The sequence below is a fragment of the Rutilus rutilus genome, assembly GCF_951802725.1.
Source record: "Rutilus rutilus genome assembly, chromosome: 9".
NCBI classification, from domain to species: Eukaryota; Metazoa; Chordata; class Actinopteri; order Cypriniformes; family Leuciscidae; genus Rutilus; species Rutilus rutilus.
Window position 1 is genome coordinate 27,128,242 of NC_140223.1, and position 18,755 is coordinate 27,146,996.

At 36.6% G+C, this 18,755-nt stretch overlaps 1 protein-coding gene across 2 annotated transcripts in view; it reads left to right on the forward strand.

The window, feature by feature from the left end:
- nyap2a (neuronal tyrosine-phosphorylated phosphoinositide-3-kinase adaptor 2a) overlaps nucleotides 1-3,644 on the forward strand; it is a 39,479-nt gene extending 35,835 nt beyond the window's left edge. For both annotated transcript variants that reach the window (XM_084418110.1, XM_084418111.1), the window contains one exon: nucleotides 1,766-3,644. In XM_084418110.1, the coding sequence (XP_084274236.1) occupies nucleotides 1,766-1,996 (231 nt within the window). In that variant the 3' untranslated portion in view covers nucleotides 1,997-3,644. The remainder of the gene's footprint in view (nucleotides 1-1,765) is intronic.
- Nucleotides 3,645-18,755: the final 15,111 nt, after the last annotated feature.

Sequence of the window (18,755 nt, forward strand, 5' to 3'; positions counted from 1 at the left end):
GACTTATATATTAAGGACTATATTAGGGGGAAGCACAGGCGAAGCACTGCTACTTGGGCGTGATATCTCTGCGCCCAAGTAGCAGTGCTTCGCCTGTGCTTCCCCCTAATATAGTCCCAAGTCAGTATCTGCCTAGGAAATCGCCTAGTATTAATCTGCATCACTATTTGTACTTGTTGTGAATACGCAGGCCACAAGAAGTAATTAGGTGTTTTTTTTTTTTTTTATATATATATCACTTTTACTCAGGACATGCTAGCTGGCAACAAAGGATTCCATTCATTATGCTAAGCTAAGCTAGAGCCGACCCTGTCAAACTAAAACAATGCATGCACTGAGACAAAAATGCATTTGCCCACCTATCTAAATGTAGGAAAGAAGGTGAATAAGCCCTATTTAAAAAAACGGTGGAGTGTTCCTTTAAGCAGCACGTTTGAGCTTCAGCAAGAACCAATGAGGTTCATTCTCGTGTTACGCAGCACGTTTGAGCTTCAGCAAGAACCAATGAGGTTCATTCTCGTGTTACGCAGCACGTTTGAGCTTCAGCAAGAACCAATGAGGTTCATTCTCGTGTTACGCAGCGCGTTTAAGCTTCAGCAAGAACCAATGAGGTTCATTCTGCTGTTACACAGCACGTTTGAACTTCATCAAGAACCAATGAGGTTCATTCTCGTGTTACGCAGCACGTTTGAACTTCATCAAGAACCAATGAGGTTCATTCTCGTGTTACGCAGCGCGTTTGAGCTTCTGCAAGAACCAATGAGGTTCATTCTCGTGTTAAGCAGCACGTTTGAGCTTCAGCAAGAACCAATGAGGTTCATTCTCGTGTTACGCAGCACGTTTGAGCTTCAGCAAGAACCAATGAGGTTCATTCTCGTGTTAAGCAGCACGTTTGAGCTTCAGCAAGAACCAATGAGGTTCATTCTCGTGTTACGCAGCACGTTTGAACTTCATCAAGAACCAATGAGGTTCATTCTCGTGTTACGCAGCACGTTTGAGCTTCAGCAAGAACCAATGAGGTTCATTCTCGTGTTAAGCAGCACGTTTGAGCTTCAGCAAGAACCAATGAGGTTCATTCTCGTGTTACGCAGCACGTTTGAGCTTCAGCAAGAACCAATGAGGTTCATTCTTGCATTTACAAGCAGGTTCGGTTGAGCCTCTGTTTATGTTTGCTGTTCAATGTTTATATGTGAATAAAACCCTAAATTAAATCTGTTCATCATATTAAGCAATCGAGTCACCGCATTTTGCGGTGATCGACTCATTCATATGCATTTTAGTTAAAATGTTGTTTAAAGTTTACGAGGGCACATACATTTTTGTTTCATCAATCAATATTACTAAATAAAAAAAAACTTCACATAAGGAGGGCCATTAATTAAGAATGCTATCTGTGAAGGCAGCCGCCTGTGTAGCTCACTAGGTATTGAAACAGAGCTATGATTGCGCTCGTGAGATTTTGTGTTGTCTTTTATAAGTGTTTATTGTTTTAATCTGTGTTTGTACAGGTGCATGTCATGGGCAGTTTAATATGCGTGTACACGATTAAGATATTGTGGTATGTGTGTGCGAGAGAATTAAACTGAACGGCAATACATTCTGACTGTTCTGACTTTAAATGAAAATGAATTATTAAACACTTCATTTATTATTAAAGAACGCTGTTAACGGCTTCACTCTCACAAAATAAAATGTATATGAAGGGCTACAAAATCAAAGCCAGCTCTGCATGCACCAACATTGTCTCACCCTTGCCACCCATTAGATGCCCCCAATGCCCTGGGCATGTGGGGACAGCACCATGATGGAGATGATTGAGAAGAAACGTCACCTGTGCAAGGAGATAAAATCCAGACAGAGACCTTCAGACAAAGCCCTGTGCAAACAGGACAGCATGCCCATCCTGCCCAGCTGGAAGAAGACCAACGGGGGCAAAAAATACGGGCCCCCTCCGTACTCCACCCAAACCACTGTCTTCTGGGACACTGCTATATAAAGAGTGACCAGCAAACTACAGCCATGGAGATGCACAGACTGAGGGGGCGTGTCCAAATATTGATTGACAGCTAGCAGGAAGTAGGACTATGTGACATATACAGTGAAGGATCCTCAAATCTCCCTGGTTTCCTATCGCTGTTTATATTTGATATTTTTATATTGAAGATAACTGTCTTAATATTAAATATAATTAGCGGTTTTATAAAGAGGAACTCTCTAAATGAGATCGAAGAGTGAAAATAGTACACTTTAAAACCCATGAGATGATATTTGTCCTCTTCTAAATGGTATTTCTATTTATTTTCTATCCTTTTTTTGGGGGAGGGGGGGTGTTTCTATATTTGCCACTTATCTGTGTGTCTGGGGAAATAACCTATAATGTATGGTGAAACGTGCAGTAATTCCATTGAAAAAAACATAGTTGTTTTTGACGCCTATGCATTTGGTTTTACGGCATGGACGGCGCTTTTGTTCATTGTCTGTTTTTCATATGGAGAGTTTATTTGAAAATAATATATTTTTGGTGTCTGTACTTTAAATGTGGGATTTTGAGTTGTCAGGCAGTTGTTCTTATGGCTTCTGGGTTGGACTTGAAGTCGATCGTCTGGATTTTGAGATAGATGGGTTTGGTTAGTTGGATTAGATTATGAAATAACTGGGTTATTAAAAATATGGATCGGGCTGTTTTATAAGGCGGTTTGTCAGATATTGAGTGTGGTCAGATAAACTGTGAGGGCACTTTCTGTTTTGCGAGGTCAGCTGGTGTATTTCAATTGTTAGCGCTGTAAACTCGCAAACACACACTAATATCAGCTGCTTTATGGCCTAACATTTGGTGCTGTTCAACTCCTTTCTTGAATGTTCAACCTTAATAGCTACATGTCAGTCATGCACATGATAAAAATTGTAGAGAAATTTGCGTGGGGCGCTTTGCGCATGATCAGGGATCGAATGATGAAAATCCGGTCCTCTAGCTGGCATGTCAGATAATAAATCTCAAATACAGACACCGTTCTTTTATGAAGCACTATGCAGACATACTGTCAGTTTACACGTTCATATATCATTGTGACACGAGTCAAGGGCAGGCAAGAGGCAATATCGTACTGAAAAGGCTCAGAAAGAAAAGACCAGGCTGTCATTTCCTCCGATCAGATGCTGTGCATCCAGGCTTCACCCATAGCTTTACCACGCAATCAAACAGCCATGCCGGTGCATTCAAGCACACTTGACTTTATGTGAACTAGTCATCATAAGCACTTAAACACTAGGATGCCAAGCACGGTCTTGAAATGACAGGAGAGTAAATGCCTTTCTGTGCATGTTTAATAATGATTCTGAAATCAGATCAGATCAAAAAACATATTAAATGCAAGTATACAAACAGAAACATTGCTAATGCATTGTAAGCGCATGGTTCCTTAAGTGTGGCAGTAACAAATCTTAGTATTCAGGATAGCTATAGAGTGCTGTAGGAATGAGTCCTATTCAGTCCGGTTCCATCATGCCGAAGTCAATGGGATTTTTGAATGGGTTTGCGGTTAACACAGGCTCAAGATACTTTTCATTTTATTCTAGGACATAAAAAACATCAGTAATACCTCACTTATGATTTTTTTAAGCTTTAAGTGTCTTGATAAAGGCAGTTTGATTCTTAAACGTTTTGATCTTCAAGATAATCTTCACAAATGAACAAAACTTTTATGAATTTTAGTTTAGTTTGTTAGTTTAATGTAACTTGTTAGTTGTGTTCATTTGTGAAGATTATCTTGAAAATCAAAACATGTATGAATCAAACTTTTGGTCACAGACCTTATTTTCAGCTAGTAAATGGAAAAATCCTATTGGCTTTTTGTCAAGGGAACCAGTGTGATGCTAACTTCCGGGTTGGCCTAAAAAATGTCATCCCTACAGCACGCTATAGTGTTATTTTCAAATGTTTGTAATTAAATGAGATGTGTTATTATTCAAGTAAACATGTCGGCAAACTATTTCACCAAGTTGCTCCGCCATAATGGCATTTGATTTTGACCTGAAAGAGATAACTGACTATAGAGGAAGACTCGTAAACAGTTTACGCTAACACTGCCCCTTGTGGCGATGCTTAGAATAATGCATGTCTTCTATCATTATTAATTGTAACATATTTCAGAACACAATAATGTGAGAAATCAATCATTGCATTCATGTACTTGCATAGAGTATGTTTTGGGTCTTAAAGGGATAGTTCACCAAAATATGAATCATCATTTACTCACCCGCAGGTCATTCTAAACTGGTACGACTTGAAACACAAAAGAAGATATATATAAGATGTTTGTTAGAAAATTGTCTTTTGTGTGTGTGTTTTCAAACAATTAAAATCAATGGGGTCGGTGCTGTTCTGAACCCAATCACTTTCAATTTATTATTAAAAACAGCTGTTTTTTTAAACATCCTATTTTTTTGTGTCACGGAAAGTAACACATTTTGAATGACGAGGATGAGTAAATAATAACTGAATTAAAATGTTTAGGTGAACTATCCTTTTTACATATTAGAGCATTTAGAAAATTGAATAAGGATGGCTTTGAGAGAGGGACTTTGCCCTTTTAAGAGTTAATTTATCACTAAATGATGACGATAATGTGAAATAGCCAATGAGCAGGTGTTGGTGTCATTTAGCAGTCGGCTGGTTTAGCTGTCAGTGATTTGAGGGACCAATGCAGATGTTTTTCTGCCAATTACAAATGACAACGCAAACTCTGTTTTACACTCTACTGTACAGTGGTTGCCATTGAGACACTGTGCTCTGTTGTTGTTTGTACTGCTGTGGGCGGGACTGTGATGTCATGCTGAGGTGTGGTTAAGCCACACCCCTAAAGTTGGGGCTGGATCTCTAAAGCCCCTCCCCTCACTGCCATCCCCATCACACGATCACACATCTAAACCTGCTTATTTAACACACACTTGACATTAGACCAACACAGAGACACTGTAAACCATGTACGAATGCACATAAAATACAGGCACTTTTCAAAAATTGTATCAGCACATGCTCACATACACATGTACAAAGCTGGCATCCAAGTATAAAGCATTGCCTTGGAGACCTGGGTTCACTGTGACTAAAAAAATACTTTAGGGAGGGGCTTAAATGTCAGTAGAATGATGTCATAAAGGTTTACAAATGAAGGTAAATAACCCTACTAACTAACATAACTAACAAAAGTCACCACAACGAAAATACACAACAATGTAGTAGTTAGGGGGGAAAGGTTAAAAGCCAAAAACAGAGGGGGTGCTCAGTTCTGCAGACCCCCAGATGCAGTAGCACATGTCACCAGTAGATGGCAGTAACAGCCTAGTGTTCTTCATATGCACTGCATTCCAATTGGCATACTGTGTGCTACAAATATGTACTTTACTGGAGAAGGGAAAGTATACTTCTGAGTGCACTACATTAACACATTACAGTAATTCATATCTTTAAATAATAATAATAATAGTATGCTAGTTTTCAGCAAAACATATAATGGTCAAGGTACTGTGGTCAATATTACCAGAACAAATATATATTCATGGATGTACATTTTGAAATGTGACACACAAATTATAATCTCGTATAGGCTACTATATAGGATGCACAGTATACAAATTGGGATGCAGCCATACAAAGCAGAATTGCATCATGGTATTAGCCTATAGTGAGTCTAACCATCTTATCTTTATAGTTTCTAAATGCTATAAAGATTAAAAGCCAAAATGGAAATATTCAGGTTTCTGGGGGAATCTGAAACCATTTAGATCTTTGCATTGCGAGTTTAGAACAGTTAGAGATCTCACTCAACACAGTGAGTTCCTATGGAGTCACATTCATGGAACCTGAAATGAAGCCAGATAGGTTCTAGAACACTTGTAATGCAAGTGGAGTTCTATAATGCATTCTGATTCTAATGCAAATTGTTTTAGAATACGGGTTTTCGTGAGAGTTTGTTCTTTTACCACCTAAAATGAAAGAGCCAATTATTGTTCCTCCAGAGTGGTTTGCAGTAATTTTCCAGTGCACTTATATTTTACCCATACAAAGGGATCTTCTTATATACGAAACGTTTAGTTTCCTAGATGTTGGAGAGAAAAAAAATCTGAAAATGAATCAGTGTATACTTCATAACGATGATAAGATAACTTTTCATATCAGAGGAGTTCAAATAGTGGTTGACACACAAACACTCTCATTCACACACAACCTGTTTCTGCAGTTTCGAGTTTCTTGCAGTGTGTAAATATTCTAATCAGTGGACGCGTTTGTTGCACTATGGGAGTGTAACATAAGCACAGTGGTGTCCAAGTGTGTGTGTGTGTGTGTGTGTGTCTATTTTGCACTCAGAGTGTTGCAGTCTTTACCTTTTCTAGTATTTTTATTTTAGAATGTCAAAAAAAAAAAAAAGAGTACAAACGAAAAGAGTATGCTTATTGTATCACTGTTTTTCTTTTGAATTATTTACAGAGTATGACAGAAATAAATACATATGTTTTTGCATATTGCTGTCGTATGTGTGGTCATTCAGGTTTCAGACTCTCTGACTAAGTCTGCATTTATTTGAGCAAAAATACAGTATAAACAGTAATTTTGAGAAATATTATTAGCATTTTAAATAACTTTAATACATTTGACACATGACAAAGCTGTATTTTGATTTTCAGCATCATTACTCCAGTCTTCAGTGTCACATGATCCTTCAGAAATCACTCTATATGATGATATGATGATTTGCTGCTAAAGAAACATTTCTTCTTATTATTATAAATGTTGAAAACTGTTGGGCTGCTTAATAATTTTGAGGTAACTGTGATATTTATTTCCAGGATTCTTTTATTGAATAGCATTTATTTGAAATAGAAAATATTTGTAACAATTATAAATGTCTTTACTGTCACTTTAGGTAAGTTTAATGCATCCTTGCTGGATAAAAATGTGTAACTTATTTAAAAAATAAAATAAAATCATCTGTATGCTACATACAGTAAATAATAACATCACACTCCCATGGCACCCATGACATTTTTTTTTCAAAATGAAAACCATGACTTGATCTGCTCCACCCTAAAGTTCTTTTTGGGTTAAATCTATATATAGCCCAACTTCATGACATTCTAACACTGAACCTTTGCAAATAAATAAAGACAATGAATATAATATCAATATCAACAAACAATAAAAGGTTCAAATTAGAATCCACAAGGGATCTCTAACCTGATGCCACAGGAGAATCATTGTAAGAACCAATTTGTCTCTATAGTTCTCTAGGTCTACATAATTGTGCTTTAGAAAACCCAGAAGGAAATGGGCCTACACAACAACAGACCTACACACTGTTTTGAACATATAGCCCCAACATTTAAAATGTACATGTTAACAACAAAAGTGTGTGGTAGACTAAACTAACCTTGTCTGGGCAATATTGTCTGGGCAAATGTTGATTTCAACATTAACTAATACATTAATAAAATCAAATGTGTATTTGTTAACATAAGTTAATGCACTGTGTGAACTAATATGAACAAACAATGGACAGCTGTAGACTTTTTATTTATGAACGTTAACAAAAATGAACAAATACAGTAACACATTTCATGGTTAGTTCATGTTAGTTAATAACTAATGTTAACAAAGGAAACCTTGTTATAAACTTTTACCATAGGAATTTAAGCAACATAATATCAAACATATTTATTCATGAAGTAGGATAGCTAATTAGCCTGCTAGCTTGCCATATAGCTAACGATTAGCCTGATTAGCATCACATTAAATTATTTGCCTGATTGTTTAGCCCAACTTTATGTCAGTAACCCAGAAAATGTATTAGGCCCTATTATATAAATGTTTTAGGCCTAAATGAAAACTAATTTATATATTTTACATAATTTATAAGCTGGCTATATCAAGTATATATAGGCTATGTTTTACACTAGGTTTGTCCACCACGAAACAATATCTGGCTAATGCAGATTTTAGGGAATAGCCTAATCGATAGTAGGCTAATGTAGGCTACCCTATTTTGCTTTTAAACCTTCAAAGTGCACTGTTTACTTCCATTTTAAGTGCCTTTCGTAACTGTGATTTTTCTGTATAATCTGTAGTATTAACCTCAAAGCATTGGATAATAGTTTTGGGACGTGACACTGCACGAATGGAACACAAGATGGCAGTGTACTTTATCAATCAGCATCACTCAAACATTAGAGGATATATATCGCCACATTGCGCCTGTGAGTGAGCGTTCGGTTCGTGCGTGCAGTCTTTTGCTGTCAGATATGACCACCAGCATCCCAGGTGTAGGTTACATGGAAAATATCCTGTCAGCGATCACATACCAGCATGCACGCGTTTATTTCCCTCCATAGACCCAAGTGTTTCCACTGTAAGTGCAGAAAGAGTGTGCGCTGTCCTATCAAACGCATGCAAGTGTGTGTGACGGCCGCTACCCCAGGGCAAAAGCCTGTTATTTACTTTATAAGGGCATTCCTTCACTTACACCTCCACCAGAGAACCTATTCATGCGTTCTTCCATATGTTACCTCTCTCTCTCATTCTCTCTTCTTTTTCTTTTGCTTCTCTGACCCCTCTTTATCTGTTCACAGCATGTCTGCCTCCATCCCTTTCTTCTATTATTCATCTCTCTTTCATTCATCACTTTCTCCATTTTTTACTTCAGTGTTCATACCCCCTTCCCAAGTCCCCAACAACAACCCAAAAAACAAAAACGTGAGGGCAACGTGAGGCAAGGGACCGTCTGAGGGGGTAGAACTGAAAACTTCAGTTCTACCCCTGAACTCACTGACCCCCCCATTCCCGCCCCACACACTCACACACACACACACACACCCACCCGGAGGACTAATCCAGGCATTTATCAGCCCAAATAGAGGCAAAGATAATCATTCCACCCCCATGAGATCACCTCGCTACCACCCCTGCGAGTGTGTGTGGATGCATTTATGTGTTTGTCTTCCCCTCGAACCTCAGAGCGCCACACAAAGGACACAGGAGAAGACATGCCATCTCCCTAAAACACAGGGCCTCCAAATGAGCCTCAGACTCCTGAAACAGTCTCCAGAGTGAGGCTAGAACAAAGACATGGCTCATTCACTGAGAGCAGAATACAGCAGAGACACATGAAGATGAGATCTGCGCTGTGTGATGCCTGGATACAAAAATAACCTGCGTTTTGTTCTTAAAATAAAAATATGTAAACATCTGTATAGCAAATGTCAGATGCAATAAGATCATATTTAGACTTTTCAGAGAAATACAGGTGTTTTATAACACTTTTACTACTCTGAAAAGTCTAATATAATATTATCTTTAGTATATTATAATTATTATGATTATATTGTTATACTATTCACTTTCACTAATATCCACATTTGTACTTAATAGTTTATATTTTTATATTGTCTATTTAATAAGTAATCTAAAATACTATTTATTATTCATATAATTTGCATTTATTGTTTTTTATTTTATATATTTTTTATTTTTTATTTTTATAATTTATATTAATTATAATTGATAGAAATCTCTCGTTGTAACCAGAAAAAGGCTACATTTCAAAGTTAGTTTAGACTTTAAACATCCAATAAAACTGACCTGGGACCAGCTGTTGGTTAAAAGTGAATGCAAAAATGTTTGGTTTGGAACTAAATTCATATATTTTAAGTGACTTAAGAGTCCTTAAATGTCTTAATTTAATGCCATTGTAGTCAAAGTTTTTTATATAATATATATATTTATTTTTTCAATCATTTTTCATCACCAGTCCTTCAAAATATTCTTTCAATTGGCAGATTTGTTGACATAAAACTTTTCATAAAACAACAGAGTTGCATTGCCACCTTATTAAATTAATGAGTGCACTTTTTTCTTATATTAAAAAGAAATGCATACTTAAAAAATACATCAAATATTTTATTATACATATTATTGTGCTATTTTCCAACATTAATCTGCATGTTAAGTGATGCCCAGCACATTTCAATGTGAGATGTCTGGCATTTGTGCCTGAAAATTATTTTATTTATACAATTAATTAATAATATATTGTTTTTATTAATATATCTTTTTAATTAATATCCACATTTATTTAATTTCCACATTTTACAGTTCTTTATTTTTGTATTATTTTAAATTCAAATTCATTTATTATTATTTATTAGATTAATGTTCTATTTATTATAATGATTTATACTACCTCTAATCCTTAAAACGTTATTTCAGCTTGCTTAAGTACATTTAGACTAAACTAAATCCATTCAAAATGACCTTGGGACCATTTGGTTAAAAATAAAAGTGCACAAATGTCTCAGAAAAGTTAGTTAGTTCTGAGCAGATCATCAAGTGTCTTAAGTGTCCAAATACTTTTTAACCCACTGCAGCTCATAATGTGAGCCTCTATAAAACACATTAACTTTGGACAAAAGTCAGTGAGGATGTGTGCACGAGTAAAACGACAGAGAGAAACACTAAAGATTTTACTTCCACACAAACAAGTCTTTCTCTCGCTCATAAACACAGACAATTCAAAACAAAAACACTCAGTGTTGCCAGCCAGAGGACTCAGTCTTTTGTGAGTCCTCTCTGTCATCTGCTGGCGAGCTCCCTGCCTCGACATCACATTTTAGTAGACAAAGCTGGCCCCCCCATGCACACCACACACACTCACACACACACACAGCTGAATGGTCTGCCTGCGCTTTGATCTGTTAGGCTGTCAGTGCCACTTGTCCAGGGTTATGGGTGGAAGTAATGACCACAGAGAGTTCACTCCAGGAAGGGCACCCCTCCGCCCCGTCCACACACACTCACATCAGCGGGGTCATACGGGACAATGGGGTCAGCCCTACCACATCCACACGCACATGCACGCACACACCGACTTCCAAAACATGAAACTGACTCCCTATAAAAGACGCTGTGGGCCATGATGAGGAAACTCGTCAAACACTTCCAGATCCCACACACACACACACACATACACACACACACACACACACACACACACACACACACACACACACGCACGCACGCACACACACACAACACTAATATTGACCAGTACAATAATATTAATCAAAAATATTAATCGATACCTATAATAAAAACTCAACAATATTATAAACGATGTTGATGATCTTGACAATAACAAAAAAAACAGTAAAACTGATGAAAAAACATTAATATTAATCAATATGATGATTCTAAAAACTAATATTGACCAATACCATGAATAAAAAACACTATTATAGAATAATTAAAAACATTAATATTGACCAAACATAAAAACACTAATATTATTTTAAAAGCAAAACATTTTCCTATATACGTAAAAATATATATATATATATTGATCAATATGATAATTTAAAAACACTAATATTGACTAATACCAATCATTTCAAAAAGTACTAATATAGAAAATATTTTTTTATCTAATATTAATTTATACAATGATTAAAATTTAAAACACAGAAATATTGACCAATACCAATTATTAAAAAATGGATCCATATATAATAAAAAATACAAATATTTACTAATATTGAACAAATGCCAATTTTTAAAAAACAAACACTAAAACTGAAGGATATAATAATAATAATAATAATAATAATAATAAAAAACACAAATAATGATCACTATGATCATTTAAAAAGACTAATATTGACCCATAATAAAAAAAAGGACTAATACATTAATTAGAAAAACACTAATATTGAACAAAAAAAAAACACTAAAATGTATTGATACATGATAAAATGAATAATACAAAACACACAAATATTGACCAATACCAATTGTTTTTAAACAGACCAATGCATAAAAAACACAAATATTGACCAATATGATCATCAAAAAACACTAATTGTGACTAATATATACTTTTAAATACCACTAATGTTGACAAATACATGAACAAAACTCCATCATTGAACAATACTGAAAAAACACTAATATTGATAAAAAATAAAAAATAAAAATTGGCCAATAAAAAGACCTTTGAAGAAGTTTCTCTCAGGAGATCTAATTGCCGTCACAGAGAAAAAAGTGAGATATCAAACATTTACTCTCTCTACACTTTCTTGTTCAACTTGAAGTATCTTCTGCGAACATTCTGAGCTTTTCTCGTGTACCTCTCCATAAACGTCTTCATACGTTTGTCCTCAAAAGCCCTGTGATTCATGTGCTGAATTACAGATATTAGAAAACACAGACACACCTTCACAGATACACATAAATGATGTGTTGTTGGACTTTCTGTTACTGTCACCCATACACACACCCGTTGGATGCTCTGAAGCGGTGTGCGTTATGTAAGAACGTGTGTGTATGTAGGTCAGTTGTAGCCCGTCTCCACGCGGCGTCAGACTGTGTAATGAGTCCTGCTGTTCTGTCTGTACTGGGCATTACATCATCCCAAGCTAAGCGACCACACACAAACACACTAGCTCATGTCTGCTGTGTGTTCATACGTCCAGTAAACAGGACGACACTTGTTGGTTTACCACTGAAAGAGGGACGCTTGCTCGCTGCATTACACTGAGACACACATCGAAACGCAGTCGTGTTTGGGGTTTTATTAGTGAGAATCCATCAATGAAATTGTTTTGTGAGGTTGTGCATGCATATGTATGTTTGTGTGACTACTTTGATGCACAACACATCAAAATGAGTGTCAAATTTAGGGTCGAGGTTCAAAGGTCATAGGTGATGGGGCACGGCAGGTCTTTGATTGCTGTTTCTATTTGAAGCACCATGTGAAAACGCAGAGGAAACACACACACACACATGCACATTAACACATTCTTTTCCCATGCTCCCATTGAGGAAGAAAATCACTTAGTACACAGTTTCATATAATTGAAGCACTGACAATCTTTTTTTCTCTTTTTTTATTTCTTTATTTAAATTACATTGAAGTTTCTGCACTGTGATGACGTGTTTCCAGAGTTATCAACATAGCAAATTAAGTTTTTCATATTTTCATTATATTTAATTTAATATATTTATACACCTCGCATTATCATACCTCTGCAGTAAACTGAAAAATAAAATAAAAAATGTACGTTGCTGTGTGAGTGTTTCAAATGCAACGGCTAAGGGAGTGACGGCAAATTTCACATCATTTTTGGGAAGTTGTGGAAAAGCAATCATGGATTTTTTCTTTTGCTATTGGAGTAAATGGAGATACAAAAATGGTATTTGCTGTCATCTCCCGTTTTCCACTATAGAAGTTAAACCAACAATGACGGCTTCCCGGAAATGTGAAAAAGGGCCATTTGTGGAACCAACGCAAAATCTGAGTGGCTGCTCACTGCAGACTCATGGGTGGAGCGTGAAGTCCAGCTCCCCCTCTCTGGATGTAATATGGTGTAATGAGTGGAGCTCAGGGGGCCAATGTTTCGTAAAATATTGAAGCTTCCCCGGGCGCCGCCATTGATTAGCGGACCATCACCTGTTGTTAGCATTCCATTGACTCCCATTCATTTTGGCGTCACTTTGACAGCGAATAACTTTACATCTGAGCCGTTTAAAGACTCCATTTGTCCATAATTTATTTCTAAAGAAACACAAAAAATGTATAAAAGGCTCCATTACCTTGTATCTTACGTTATGGCCCCGTAGAAGCAGTTTTTGTAAAAATAGGCTAACGATTGCGTCATAACCACGCGACTCTCTGTCACAGTAGAGAGATTACCGTATGGACAGGAGGAGAAACTTGTCGGCAATCGGGGGGACGTGGAGGCAAAATTACAAAATTATTAATCAGAATACTTAGCAAAAGTTTCTCCTGCTCCTAGCTCATGGACACCTCCTACTCACACTCTCCGTCTCTGCAAGTTTCGGAAGGGAATGATTCAGATTTCTCTTGGCACAGCTACTAGAAGACAGACGGGTTGCTCACGTCACATCTACGTCGTCAAGCTTAGTTTGAGTCTGCGCAGTGCGCTCAGCCATCAGGAAGTGAGAGCTTCTAATTTGACTTCACTTTTCTCCGTTGAATCCAATGGGGTCACTGTGTCCAGTTTATATACTGTCTATGGTGGAGCTAGAAGGTCCAACCACACCCTAACCATACCCATAACTCAATCCCTCCACCCATTAGATCCAGAGAAGTGGAGCTCAACCCATGATGTCCAGAGAGGGGGAGCTGGACATCATTTGGCCACAATCTCCATGAATGACTCTAAACAGGTTTCCAAAACACTCCCTAAATCCCCAAACCTGCCATTGGTTAAGCCGGTGGGTCTCATTCGCAGACGTGCGAATGCATGTAGTTTCATGTAAAATTTGCAATTGTATAACCTATTATAATTGTAGCCTATATTGTACAAAAAATATTTTGTAAATATTATAATATTAGGCCTATATACTATTACAACAGTTTGTTCTGGTTCTCGATTCTGGTTGGCTGAGAGGCTTTTCCAGCCATGATATTCTACTAGTATCACCACAGAACCGTTTCACTGTTAATATCACTGCGCTTGGCATTTATCGCTTGGCACAGCTATTATTATCATGTGTCATGGAATGTAGTTTTAAGAGTTGGAATTTTTTTTAGGTGAGAATGTAGTTATTTAGACCTCAAATATGCATCTTATAGTTTTAGTTCAGGCATGAAACTTTAACCGAGCGCCGATTGGTTCTTTCAACGCTGCGGCACCAGCCAATCAGAATTAGGTCTACTTCCAAATCCACGTAACCATATCGTAGCCTTCCTGCGCCTGTTATCTCTCTTCATTCCCGGCGGCTACTGGGTTCTGCTACTGGGTTCTACTACCATTTATTGCAGCATCCTTTCCTTTGTTTGTTATTTTTGACTAAGCTGAACAAATTATTTTATTTGTTTATACCGTTTATCACTCATTTACCTGCCGCCGCCGACAGCTTTAACTCGAAGTTGATGCCGCGCATGCGCAGTGAGTGCGCGCGAGAGTGAGCTGAGATAAGGCCTACTAGCTGTGGTACTCGCTCTCTCATTTAAATTAATACGGATTCATTAATTGAATGAAGGTAAGAAAACATCTATGCTACCGTTTGTGTCCGTGCGCACCTGTCGCATAACTTTTTCTGCACACATAAATACGTGAATTTTAGCCTATTAGTGAAAAAATCCAATGTTTTTAAATTGAACAATTTCAATCTAAATATTCAAGCAAGGAACAGTAACTTCCACATACAAACATAACAAATATACATACATTATATAGGCGAACACACAAATTGGCCTAAATCTCAATAGGCCTACACCGAAAAACACAGAGACCTCAATACTTGGTACAATAACTAACAATCGATGGATCATTTTTGAGTATGAATGTGTCATTTTGAGTAGAAAATGAACTCCAGATGTCACAGTGTAAATACAGCTGGAAAACAGTGAAAAATGCAACCTTATTAATTATTCAAGCCCCACTGCATGATGGGAACACAATATCAGAAAGTTGAGTAGGTTTCACTTCATTTTATAAATTTGATGTTTACGCTTTAATTTCTACAAGCTTGAATTGAGTACTTATATAGAATTTACTTTGTTTTGTTTTTATTCTTGCCTGAACTAACTTAGTCAGGTGGAAATTACATTTGTTTTTTCTGTAGTATTTACTTCACCACAGAATAATTTTGATCATTTCTAGGAGGGTTGAAATAACACAAGATATTAAAAATGAGTCGATGTTTTTAAATGTATTCCACAGAAAAAGGTGAGATAAAGTGCACAAACACTTGTGTGGGCCTACTAATAAGCCATGAAGACAAAGTATTTATTAACAGTATTTAACAGTATTTATGGTTGTGTATAAAGACAGGAAAATCATTGTGTTTCTAGTAATTTGCTGATCGTATCCCTCCATGTGTCGTAATCCTGAGCATATTAGCTCACTTTTTGAATTCTAACCGTGTAATAGTGTGTGTTTGTTTTTGAGTGGATGAGTGAGTGTGTGTGTGTGTACGTGCCGGAGGAAATGTCTCCACCAGGAATGTGTTAAAGGGTTAAAGAGCCGGACTGTGTTGTTGGCATTGAGGTTGTCGTGGAAACAGGAGAGGAATGTTGAGACCTGCTGTCCCTGGTGGGGCCGCACTCAGAGCAGCCGTTTGTGTGAGTGTGTGTGAGTGTGTGTGTGTTACTGAAGTGCGCAGGCCAGGGGTAACACATGCCTGGCGGTCGTCCTGGAAATCGTCCCACCATCCTGAAGGACTTAAACACACATACACATTGATATTGCATTCACAGATATACATTTACTGTATATTTAGTATTTCCTTTTAAAGTACTATTCAATATACCTTTCTTGAAATGAATAAACAGAGATTACTTCCCCCCCAAAGTTAAAACATCTGCAGAATTCTACAGAGCCCATTACTAAGACGTTTTACTGTATGTTCCCCTGCACTTATACGCACTTGTTTATTAAATATTTTGGGTTTCATCTTTTCAGCTTTAATTCCATACAATTCCACTGATTTCCCCCACAATCAGCACAGAAAACATGAAAAATATGAGAAGATTAACTTGTCAAATGGATTTCCCAAATGTCAAATGAAAGTCCAAAAACAAATCCAAACCAAGCAAACTTAACTAAGACGGGGAATTATTAAAACCAAACCAAAGATAGTTCAGATGAAGTTGCGCGCTTTGCTGTTTGTGTTTGTTTTGGAGAAAGTGTGTGGAAATGCGCAGAGGCTGATCAAATATGAAAACAAACACAAATTTCATCACTTTTTCTAAACCCGGAAATCATTTGGTATGAGACATCTTTAAAATCTGATCTCTAATCTCTTTTCCTCCCTGCAAAGGCAGTTTCATATCCCATCTTTTTTTATTTTTTTATTCAGTCTTTAATAAAGTATGCGATAAAATACGCAAACATTTCTATTCCCATTATGATTTTGGAATACAGAATGCAAATATACACTATAAAAGATGATTTTTCAAAGCTGTACATAGAAGGATTTTGGAGTAGGCTTTACAAGAAAATACTTTTTTTTAGTTATTTTACTCAATTGTACGTTTCTTTGTAAATATTGGTGAAATTTACTACGAATTTCTGAGTGAAAATAGTTTCAAAGCAAATCCTAAAATGTATTCAGCGTGTTCTGAAAATGGCACTAAATACATGGACAAAGGTAATGAAACGAAAGGAAAGAATAATCCTAATACTTAAAAACGATTATGAACCGTTCACCATTTTGAAGCCAAGCACATTACTCTGGCAACATTGTTGTTTGCTCTGTTCTTTGTACTGGCTCCTCCTTTCCCTGAGGGCACCATTAAACGTGTCCCTGTTCTTTCTTGTTCTCATGACACCTTTTTATCTGTTATGAGTGAAAGAGATTGAATTGAGAATTGCTACTGAGATGCACTGCATCTCTTTTTCTAGGTCTAATAGCCTAATGTAATAAGCATGTTAATTGCTGAAGTCCTAAAGACCCCATGAGATCAAAAATGTTTTTGTTCTGTGGCTTTTAGACCTGTTAGATTAGAGGTCATCTATATGTTTGTGTACATCTGAATGTTGTCAAAACAAATGTTAAGTATAAATTTACGGAAAGAAAAATGGAAATATTTCAATTTTTTCCAATGAAATCCTCTCTAGAACACCCTCCCCCTAATACCAACTAGGATTTGCCAGTACAAATTACGTTTTTGGTTATTTCAAAATTATTTTTGATATATTTCCCCGCAACTTCCTTTTTTAATAGGAAAAACATGAACAGCACTGGAAAGAAAATGAAATGATATGCTCATATGCTCACCAAGGCTGCAATTTAAAATAAATGTTCTCTATTGTAATATTTTTTTAAAATGTCATTTATTCCTATGATGTCAAAGCTGTATTTTCAGCATCATTACTCCAGTCTTCAGTGTCACATGATCCTTCAGAAATCATTCTGATATGATGATTTGTGCTCAAGAAACATTTATTATTATCAATGTTGAAAACAGTTATGCTGCTTAATATTTTTTTTTTAGGATTCCTTGATGAATAGAAAGTTCAAAAGAACAGCATTCATTTGAAATATATATTTTTTGTAACATTATAAATGTCCTTATTGATCAATTTAATGTGAATAAAACCTTTTAAAATCTTACTGACCCCAAACTTATATAGTGTAGCTATTTATTATCAAACTAATCCCGTGCTACAGTTCACATTCTACTTATATACCGATTTATCTCATGAAACTAAACCTATCCGGCGTATAAAGCTGTATCTTGCTGAAGTGTTTTGCGAGTCTGTGATATATTAATGCATAGCTTCTGCTGGCCTGGCTTACTCATCAGTGACTCAAATTACCATCATGCCGTTTGACCACAGCGTCAATCAAATAGTCCCACATGCTTATACTGAGATTCCCGTCTCTTTCACTGTCACACGCACATATTGAGGTGTGGAATGTAGCTTGTGATCTGATCAAAGACTTTACACTCTCCCTCAACAACACACACTACAGTGCTGTATATGTGTTTGCTCAAATGAGTGTCTGTACTTTCTAACATCGTGACCTAGAGAACGCAAAGGTCAGTAGAGCACACCACACCTCACACAACATGTTTATCAGAGTGCTCGTGTATATATTCGTTCATGACATGTCAAAGGCAGTGTGACATATTCCAAATGTCACAGCGTGTATATGTTTATCCGTGAAGGCTCAGCCTCAATGTTAAAGTAATATTTAGCTAACGATATACGGGAACTGTAGTGCCAAGAATAAC